This window comes from Octodon degus, unplaced genomic scaffold, assembly GCF_000260255.1.
Source record: "Octodon degus isolate 3935 unplaced genomic scaffold, OctDeg1.0 scaffold00293, whole genome shotgun sequence".
NCBI lineage: Eukaryota > Metazoa > Chordata > Mammalia > Rodentia > Octodontidae > Octodon > Octodon degus.
Window position 1 is genome coordinate 1,464,832 of NW_004524869.1, and position 9,988 is coordinate 1,474,819.

General features: G+C 41.7%; 2 protein-coding genes across 6 annotated transcripts in view; one reads left to right on the forward strand and one right to left on the reverse strand.

Annotated features, from left to right (window-relative positions):
- Brix1 (BRX1, biogenesis of ribosomes) overlaps positions 1–9,988 on the forward strand; it is a gene marked incomplete at its 3' end in the record, with an annotated part of 24,303 nt that overhangs the window by 3,691 nt on the left and 10,624 nt on the right. The window lies entirely within an intron of this gene.
- Positions 7–8,761, reverse strand: Rad1 (RAD1 checkpoint DNA exonuclease). Of its 5 annotated transcripts, XM_023707478.1 has the most exons (7): positions 8,234–8,761; positions 7,981–8,049; positions 7,653–7,900; positions 6,767–6,875; positions 4,480–4,738; positions 1,858–1,956; positions 7–1,551 (listed from the first exon to the last, which is right to left on the reverse strand). In XM_023707478.1, exons 3-7 carry the CDS (start codon positions 7,848–7,850, stop codon positions 1,362–1,364), a joined length of 855 nt encoding a protein of 284 aa, XP_023563246.1. In that variant the 5' UTR covers positions 7,851–7,900; positions 7,981–8,049; positions 8,234–8,761; the 3' UTR covers positions 7–1,361. The 5 variants fall into 5 exon arrangements, with proteins under 5 accessions (XP_023563246.1, XP_023563247.1, XP_023563248.1 ...); XM_023707479.1 differs by lacking the exon at positions 7,981–8,049 and having other exon boundaries at positions 7,653–7,904; positions 8,365–8,761; XM_023707480.1 differs by lacking the exon at positions 7,981–8,049.

The following is a 9,988-nucleotide window of genomic DNA, read 5'->3' on the forward strand; positions in this document are numbered from 1 at the left end:
TTGGTGGTATTTAAATAAAAAATAATTTACAGCAGTTAGTAGACTCATCCATTTCCTTCATGAACATACACTACAAAGTTTCACAGAATTCTAACTTCCTACAAAGCAGCTGGGCATTGTGGGATTGCCACTGGGCTACAACCCAGAGCTGCTGCACATGTGACTGGAAGGCAGGGCCTACAGCAGCTCAGGAGAAGCGATTCCTCAAGAAGAGGCACCTGCTACAGTGCTCTCCAAACCAACTTCCTCTAAGGCCCAGGGGGATGTTTCAAGGTAGCGTATTCCAAAAGTACCATCAAATGTTGGTATCACTCGATGGTGCTCAAGTGGTCTATAGCTTGGACCACTTTTGAGGAAAGAAATGGTCACGGCGAATGACATTAATGGGCTAAGGCCTGCGAGGCTAAACAAATCCACAGTATGACCAGTCTACTCCATGCAGAGCCCAGCCATACTCACAGGGCCCAGAGTGCTAGCCCCGGACAGAACACTACACTGTTGTCACAAAAAAACTTCATCCTGCCATGTAGTTTTTCTTCTAAGAGAACGTGTCAGATAATTTGAGCATATATTATCAGATACAAAGAATATTTATATTCCACAAAAATATTCAAGTGAAAACTCCGAAGAGTATAAAAGCATATAACTGATTTTCTGTATGTTGGCTTTAAGAAGCTGTTATGGGTAAATGGAAGGTATTTACTGTACTGAACAACTCTGAAAAGAAAACCTATAACTCTGAAATTGCTTCTAATCTGTCTGAGTAACTTAGCAAGACCCTATCTCAAATGATGGGAATGTAGCTCAGTGAGGCCGTAGGTTCAATACCCCATACCACAAAAACTAAAAAGAAAATGAACACCTCAATGCAATTAAGTACTACTAAAACAACAGTTTCCATACTCTGGTACACATCAGTTTCTTGAGAAGCTTAGATTGCTTTGTGAACCAGTGTGCGTTAAGATACTCATCAATAATGCAAACTAACAGGTCATTTCCATACACCTTTGCTTTTTCTAACACTAAAAAAAAGATCATTTCAGATATAGCATCATCAGACTTTAAAGCTAGTCTTTGAAATGTTCTATGTAAGTAGAACATGTGATTTACCCATCTTGACCCAATATGACTGCCATGAGTTCAAAAGACAGAACCACAGGCCAGTCCATTAGCTGGGTAATCTCTGACTACATGAAAACATTTATTTATAAAATACAAGCAGCTGTTATGGAGACTTTGCTTCCATCTTCTCTTTCTTTTCTTCCCTGTAGACAATACAACAGGAAAGCATGGCATGACGAGTACTGTTCTCAGCATGCGAACGCAACCGATTATCCACACACACATCAGTATCACCATTCTCACACTGGAGACTCAGCTGCAGGAACATCTTCATCTGGGCTACAGTAATAGTCCACAAAACATGTGTGTCCATCTTCATTTTTTATCAAATACTGTAATGAGAGGAATCCCCGGTCATCTGTCCTGATAGATACTTTACATGATAAAACCAGTGCCTTTGTAGAGGGCTTCAGTAAGGAAAGCTTATACCTGTAGAAGAGTACATAAAAAGTTGTTTGGTGTTTGGATACACAACACAGTGCTTGTAACTCTAAGTAAAGAACAAAACTTAGCCAAGTACTACTCAGCAAATATACGAAAAAAATCAAAAACTTACAATTTGATAATATATTCTCTTGCTTTGTTATTCAAACGCTACTACAAGCCCAAATATTTAGGTACATCAAGCATCTTACACACGTTTTTAAAAATCTCACGCATTTTTATTAACAGACTGAAATCTGATATTTAACCTTACTGTCATCACCAATGGCTACCTCTATAGTACAAACTGACCTGTTGACCTGGGTCTGATTACACTGAAATGTTTCCATCAAATCACAGTCTTTGGGATAGTCAAGGTGGGAGCTCCCTGCATTTCCAAAAGTAGATAACCTGTAGTAAAAAAAAGAGTAACCCATTTGTTCACTGGTCCAACAAGAACATTAGGATCCAAAGAAAGCACTTTGTTCAGGAGCTCATTCCGGCAGGTGAAAGAGACAAAGTAAATGCTGAGCTGAGAGTGGTGGCACAGGCCTATAAATCTCAGCTCGTGGGAGGCTGAAGTAGGTGGATCACCACAAGTTGGAGGCTGGCCTGCATTACGTAGTGCGCTCAAGGCAGCTTGAGCTACACAGAAAGATCCTAACTCTGAAAACAAAAATGTTACCAATTGCTTTAATAAATGCCATAATAAAGATTTCCAAAGGATTCTGTGAAGGCACAGGGCAACTAGCAAGTTAGCAATATATCTGAAGAAAATTGGTCTCATCAGTTTATATATATAATAATGACTTTTCCACATCCTTGAATTTAGAAATATGCCATTGAGAGAGAAAAGGCATGACAGAAGACTGATCTAAGCTTACGTGGGTCTGTCCCCCAATCCTTACCACTGTGGTCTGAAGCACTTAGGGCTTTTTTTGAACCTTATACTGCTCTTAAGCAATTTTAGGGTTTTCTTTGCTTACCAAAATCAGCAACTAGGCGCAAGGGCCAGGGGTTTGATCCCCAGGCCTGCTGTGCTGGCCCTGCACATGGGGCACACTGAGATAGCGATTGAGATTGGGCGTGGTGGCGCACACCTGTAATCCCAGCACTTGGGAGATTGTAAACAGGAGAATCACTACGAGTCCTATCTAGTAGTGAGACCCTGAACACCTGTAGACCCTTTCCTAAAGTACAGAAGAAAAAAAAATATCAGCAACTATGTAGACAGTTTAAAATGTTTACACATTATCAATCTGTAGTAATCTATTAAGCATTTGTTATGTGGTCTGCACACTAGTAAGTGCAATATGAGCACTGGGGTCAGACCTCAGTGTGGGGTGGCCCCAAGCCCCATCCCAGGTGATACTGCTCCTAGAGTCCATCGCTTCTGTCATCTTCCAACATAGCCTCTCTCCGAATATCTTCTGCTTAGGCACAATGCCCAGCCATGACAGCTCTCAAATCTAAATTTCTAGTCTAGACTTAACGTCTGAGTGCTACACCCTCACGTTCAACTACTTCATGTTGTCACAACTGCCTCAAACTCAACAAATGAAAAAGAAATTTTAACTCCCACTTCCCTACTACAAAACTGTTGCCAATGTTAGAAATAAAAAGATACCATGATATACCTAGTCATCTATGTAAAGAGTTCATTTGAAAGGGGATCCTCTGAAATACCTTTAGCTGAGGTTTCATTGATCTCTGTGTTAACATTTAACACATCTCAAGCCAAATTTTATTTGCCTAATGCCATAAGACAGGCCTACAGGTCTTCTAAAGTAAAATAAAAAATGAACAGCTTATCCTTATTCTATATGTATTTATCTCCTTTATGCTTTAATATTCTGAAATCTTTCAAAAGAGAAAAAATATTTCAGTCTGTTTTAAATTGTTAAAGATTCTCTAAATTGATTTTTTTAATCCTGAAAAAAAGACTTGCCCTTTTGTGATTTGTTGGGACAAATATTAGTAATAATTGATAGGTTTGGTTGGGGGCTGGAGTGGGGAGTTGGGCACTGGGATTGAACAAGGGCCTCATCATGCAATCTACCACTGAACTATATCCTCAACCATTTTGAAAAGTTTATTTGGAGACATGATCTAGCTAAGTTCCTCAAGATGGCCTTGAACTTGTGATCCTCTTACTTCAGGCTCCCCCGGAGCTGGGATTTCAGGTGTTTGTTGCCACAACACCTAAGCAGCTTGATACTCTGACACTGTATTCTTGGTAAAAACTACTCTGCCGTAGGAAGCTCTCCTTGACCATTCCTCCCCTAAATACTCAAGTACTGCACTTACAAGTACCTCTAAGTATTTTAGTACTTATTAGTCTGTAATTCTATTCCTTCTCTATTTCACATATTCTCATATACCTTAATTTTAAGCTATTCTTCCAAGTCTTAAAACAGCTATGAGCACTGAAGGTACCAGGAGGGACTGAGCATACAAACCATATATCAAGACGTATCTCTTTTTGTATCCTGAACTCAAAAAGTAGATAAACATACTATACAATACAAAAACCTCTTCCAAATGTTTAAAACCAATTTTTTCTTATGGCATGATCTGATCTAAAACAGTAAGTAGCACAACTTTTTTATAGGCTGAAGTATTTCAGGGGTTTCTGGTTCAGGAAAAGTCTGTTGTACTTCATCTTAATTTCAAAGACTGCTAGTTACAGATTAGAAAACTTAAGTTTTCTCAGCTACAAATCAACATTGTCTAACTATAAAATCCTGAATAGTGAGTTACTCTTCTAGGTTTTAAGTCTCTTGATCTGTAATATTATGAATTAAGAATAAAAAAGCTTTCTGACTTTTGAAAACTTCTCAAAAACTGAATAAGAATTCCACAAACTTAACAAATGTGTAAGTGGAGAGACTGAGGGCCGGCCCCATGAGCTCTAAGCGCACTGCTTTCCTTTACCTGAAATAGGGCTTATCAGGAGATATGGTGATCTGTAGGACCTCACTCGTCATGTCCAGTTCAGAAAATGCTTCGCGGAGCCCCTCCGACAGCAGAATGATTTTACTGGTAACATTGGCATTGCCGAAGCCAAAATCCAAAGTTTCCTCGGGCTCCTGAGTATTGATTTTGCACACTGTTACCACTCCTCCTTCTTCCAGAAATAGCATCAAAGGGTGACCATATCCTTGGTAACACATCCGAAGTGCAGTTAAAGTCCCTGTGATGGAAAGAAATCATGCTGCACTCAGCTTTAAGGCTCTTGGTTCAGCTTTTCCAAATAACACGTGACATCAGTCAAATATAATTTATTTTGCCAAATGTCTTGTAAGAATTACAGTTCCTAGAATAACTGTAGGAAAATTGGGAATCAGAACCAAATTTAGTAAGTTTCACCTTACCAAAAATGTCTCACCAACTGCTATGGTCTCATTTTATTTATAGAGCCCACCAAAAATACATATACATCAGAAAAACTTGTATAAATATTTTAATTCTAAATTTATTAAGACATCATGAGATTCATACAATTAAACTTTCACCTCTGTATTTTTAAGTGGTGGTCAAAGTGGCAGCCATTAGCTTCCGTACTTTTTTTTAAATGTATTTAGTACCGGGCATAGACGGTCTCAATACATAGATCAGACTCATAGTGATCCCCCTATTTTCAGCCTCCCAGTGTTGGAATTTGAGGTGCACATCACCATGCCCAGTCTCAGTGTGCCCCAAGGGCAGGGCTGGCACAGCAATCGGAGGGTTGATCTCCATCCCTGAGTCTGCCTAAGCAGGCAGGGACTTTAATCCGCTGAGCTATCTGGCCGGCCCTGGCTTCCATACCTTGATTAGCATGGCAAACTGCTCAAGCGTGCGTGTGTGCATCTTTTGGGCAGTCTCTGTAAGTCTACAAGATTTCAGGGTGGGAAATCTACATAACAGTAAAAAAAGGCCAATGAAAACAGTTGCCCAATAGGCAGTGCTGTTTCTTGAAGGCTCAACTTGCGCAAGAAGTGAATGCTTTCCTATTGTCTCTATTTCCAGAGCATTCGCTATCCTAAGGACGCTTCCGACCTCTCCTGTTGGCAAATGGCCTTTACATTTGCTCAGCTTTTAAGATCATATTGGGAACAGAAGACAGTGTGTAATGGCAGGATGAATATTAACACTACAAACCACAAATGGCAAGAAGGACTATCCTCCTTACTGGACAGTTATAAAGAAGAATGAGGGAAGGCAGAAGCTTTCAGAAAAAAAACAAAACAACAACAGCTGAGAAGCACTGCATTAGAAAACGCTTAATAGTGGAGCTGTCAGTGCAAAATTAAAACATATTTTCTACAGTAAAATATATTTTCACCATTACTGAATTTTTCCCAGCTGATATCCAAGTTGCTTTCATATGAAATAACAGTAACTTTCTGAAAATTTGTTGTAGTTTTATACTCATAATAATTGCCCAAACAAATAAAAATACATATATACGTATGATAAATATTTGAGGAACCAGACATAATTAACAGGGTTAAAATATTTGGAATACAGTAAACAGGAGGCAGGAGAATTCATTTCTACTTTTCTCTGCCACTAGCTGTGTAATTCTAATCAAGGCAGGGAGACAAAACTGAAAATATTTGTGACATGTTCAAAATCTTTTCTTATGGTTCAAATTTAAAATCTATGCTCGGCACGATGGTGCAAGCCCATAATCCCAGCACTTGGGAGGCTTTGTCAGGTTTGCTGTAAGTCTGAGGTCAGCTTGGGCTCCAAGCAAAGTGCAACATAACAACCACTGTTGAATACCTATCTTATTTTTTTAAATTGTGTATCATTTCTAATGTCTTATCTATTATTCTATTCTCTTTAAAATAAACTGCATAGTGAAACCTTGTCTTAAAAAGCTTTTAAAAAAATCTTCTAAATCTTGTAACTTAAGAGAAATGTAAATACTTTCACAAATAGGAAATATAAACATATTCAATTGATATTGCAGTCATAATCCATTATAACCATTGAAAAATGAGTTAGAATTTTCTAAATATTTATATTCTAAATATGTTGCTATGTTCTTAATGTACATTTGATCATGCTGTACACTTTTGTCTTAATTTTTTAATATGTGTCAACATGTAATTATTAAGGGGCCTCACTGTGACATTTCCATACATGCGTATGTCATGCTTTGCTCATGTCCCCCTCCTTCTAAGCCCCCTCCCTTGTTATGTCTTTAATGACAGATAATAAAATGGCTCACCTGGCATGGGATTTGATCCAAAAATAGATAAACAATCTAAAAGAACAGTTAAATTAACTCGAAATACAACAGTCTCTTCCTGAACCAGAAACTCCTGAAATACTTCAGCCTATGAAAAAAGTAGAAATGAAAATGGTGTTACTACGTGAAGAAAACACTTCAATCTAGATTTCACCTTGTTTTATAAATAACGAGCTCACTGCTTGTGGAAAGTTTCTCCTTAGCAAGGAAAATATCTTAGCTTTTTTCAATTATTCATTAGAATAGTTCTACCCAGCAGTTTAATAGTGAAGGGTGTGGCGGTGATTTAAGCCCCAGTCAAAGCCTTGGAAAGCGTTTCCCATCTCCACTGCTTATCCCGTATGTGATAAACTTTTCCCTTATGTGATGCTCCCTTGCCTACTTTATGTGCTTATCCCTGAACTAGGGTTACTGAGTTTTGCCAAATTACTTAAATCGTGCCTCAATTTCCAACACGTAAACATGGAATGACAGGCGGCCAGCTGGTGAGATAGCTCAGACGTCTAAAGCGTCTGCTTAGGCAAGATTAGGCAAGCCCAGGGACCGTGGTTCGATCCCCAGCACAAACACATTAAAAAAAAGATGGGGGAGGGAGGAACAACAAAGTCTACTTGTTAGTATGGTGAGAACAAAAAATGCTGAGCTCTGGGTTAGAGTTCCTGTCCCATAGTTTAGCTTAATAAACTTTAGCCTTTATTAACCATTAGCTTTGTAAGACAAGATGAAGAAAGAATTTCTCATCAGGGGAGAAAAAGCTCAAAAAATGGCATTTTGTTTTCTGACTCTGCCTTAATCAGACCCTTGAGAATTCATGAAACTGTAAAAAGAGTACCGCGCCACAGGCTAAAAGATGCCTTTTTGATACCTGGATAAAAGCATTGGCTTGCACGCACTTCGCGTTTTCCACTGTAACCTTGATTCCATTTTTAGTAGTGAAACACGTGGCGTGGTCTCGGAAATGAATAGCTTTCAGAATGGTGGAGAAATTCCTGACGTTGTCGAGGCTGGCCACGAAGCAGTACTGGTCGGTCTCGGCTTGGACGCGCTGGGTCAGGAAGGGCATGGTCTACCGCACATTCGCTCCCGAGGGCCGCCCGGCCGACCACGGCACACCTGCGAGATGCGACAACAAACATCAGTGGTGCTGGCGAGGGCCGGGGTGTCCACGTTCGCGGCAGGACGGCGAAGCCGACCTGCGCCGACCAGATCCACGTTTCCTTCTTCCCGTCTTTGGTATCAGGGATCCGCGCAAAACTGCAAACCTTGAAAATACGCCACGGGGACGGTAACGATTACTTCGGGCAGAAGTACTGTCCGGAAGGCCAGAAGGGCTCCATTTGCCCAGTCTGTCTGCACCGCTGCCGGGTCGCCAACCAACAGATCAGGCTGGGGCGCGCGGCCTGGCGACCTCAGGAGAGACCCCGTGCGTCCCGCCACCCCACTCACCAGCCCAGCCAGGCACGACGCTGCGGCACCGTACTCAAGAGGGGAAGCCCTGGGGACGGAAACCACTGTTGTGGTGGGGTGTGGATGCCACAGAGCCCTTCCCAGGTGGGTCCCTTGACGAATAGGACTGCAGCTCGCGGGAAACCAGACAGAGGCGCGCCTCCCGCCGGTCTTTTCGGATCGTCCCGCCACAGCCGGCCCGGCAACCACAGAGATGAAGGACGCCTAGAGAGTCGAGCGTGAAGGACCCCGAAACCGGAAGCTGGCACCATAGAGCTGGAGCGGGACCGCGGGACCGGGCGGAGATACCATAGAGAACGGGGAGGAGAGAGGCCGAACCGGAAGCACAGTCCTGAGCGGAGGTGCTGGGGCAAGATGGCGGCGACCAAGAGGAAGCGGCGTGGGACCTTGCAGGCTCCGGTGAAGAAGCCAAAGAGGAACGAGAAAGATGCCGGGCCTCCAGTTAAGTCGTCAACTGTGGCAGAAGAGATGGAGGAAGCTGAAAGAGCCCGTATCCCAGGCCCTGTTTCCAAGGTAGGAGTTACGCTTGGGGAGGCGATTCCATGCGCCTTCCGCGGGGCTGCCAGTTCAACTAGTGCTCCGCTAACAGCTCAGTCAGCCTGAACTGGGCACGATGTTTAAGTCTGATCCTCGCGTACGTGGCCGCCTGCCTGCGGACGGCGGCGTACGGACCCTTACCCTACTGCAGCGGGCGCCTCCCGGCCAGGTCACCGAAGCTCCTGTGTGCTTTCGCTAACTTCGGTTCTGTCTGGGGAAACGCTTTTCCTCAGCTCCTGTCTCCGTTGGTCATGCCCTCATCCCGCCGTAGTCAGCCAGTGTCGATCATTAATCCTGAAAATTGTTGTACAAGCCTTGAAAGAGTTGATGTCTTTGAGATTGTGACCCTGATTTATTTGATCAGGTCTTTAGCTTAAGGTGTAGTAAAAGCTATACTAGATAGGGTAATTCTGTCAGCGTTTTCTAATGTGCCAAGGACCGTACCTGGGTAGACTCCGTTGGCCTCCGTTGGCAAAGATGGCAAGAGTGAGATCGCTTTTTCAGTTGGAGTCTAGAAGGACACTAAAATTTCTTGGAATTGATAGATTTTTATTTAAAAAGTGAGCACAGGTTCTCGTTAAGCGTGACTTTCATCCAACTAAAAGCGTCTTTAGGTGAAAACTGAAGACCAGGATTGCCTTTATTTAATTTCTGTATCCACCTCTTAACATAATACTCTAGCTCTTAATAGATAATAATAACCCTGGGTAGTGTGATAACTCTGAGAAAAGAGTGACTCAGAATTGAAAGATAATTACGTAAATTGTAATGCTGCTAGTAATAGTGACATCCTTAGCTTTTTGGTCTTTTGCAAATTAAGGAATGAAAATACTTTCTGTTGCTCAATGTTAACCTTACCCTTGTGTAGATTTTTGTATTAGTGCTCGCTCTCTTCTTTAAGGAACAGAAAAAGGGTCAGTGGTGTAGGCATGTAATACCAGTATCTGGGAGGCCAGCGATGTCCAGACAGCACAATTTAGCAAGTGTAGGGTTAATATTGGGCAACAGTGATGTACAAAATGAAAATTATTTTTAACATTCAGTGTGACGGCTATGTCATGTTCAGCTTTCTTTAGAAAACCCTTCAAAATAAGATTGTGGACAGAAAAAAAGGCTTTTTTTTTTTTTTTCTACAGTTTTATTGATAAACAGCAATGAGACAGTTTCAAATCAAATCGGAAGTACAGTTTCAACAAA

Bases quoted from the DNA above. Each gene is read 5' to 3' on its own strand.
- Rad1 (XM_023707479.1), bottom strand. From the start codon at position 7,850: ATGCCCTTCCTGACCCAGCGCGTCCAAGCCGAGACCGACCAGTACTGC. The intron at 6,876-7,652 runs GTATCAAAAAGG...CTTTTTTCATAG, and splicing joins AAGCCAATGCTTTTATCCAG to GCTGAAGTATTTCAGGAGTT. The intron at 1,957-4,479 runs GTAAAGGAAAGC...TTTTTACTACAG, and splicing joins CCTGATAAGCCCTATTTCAG to GTTATCTACTTTTGGAAATG.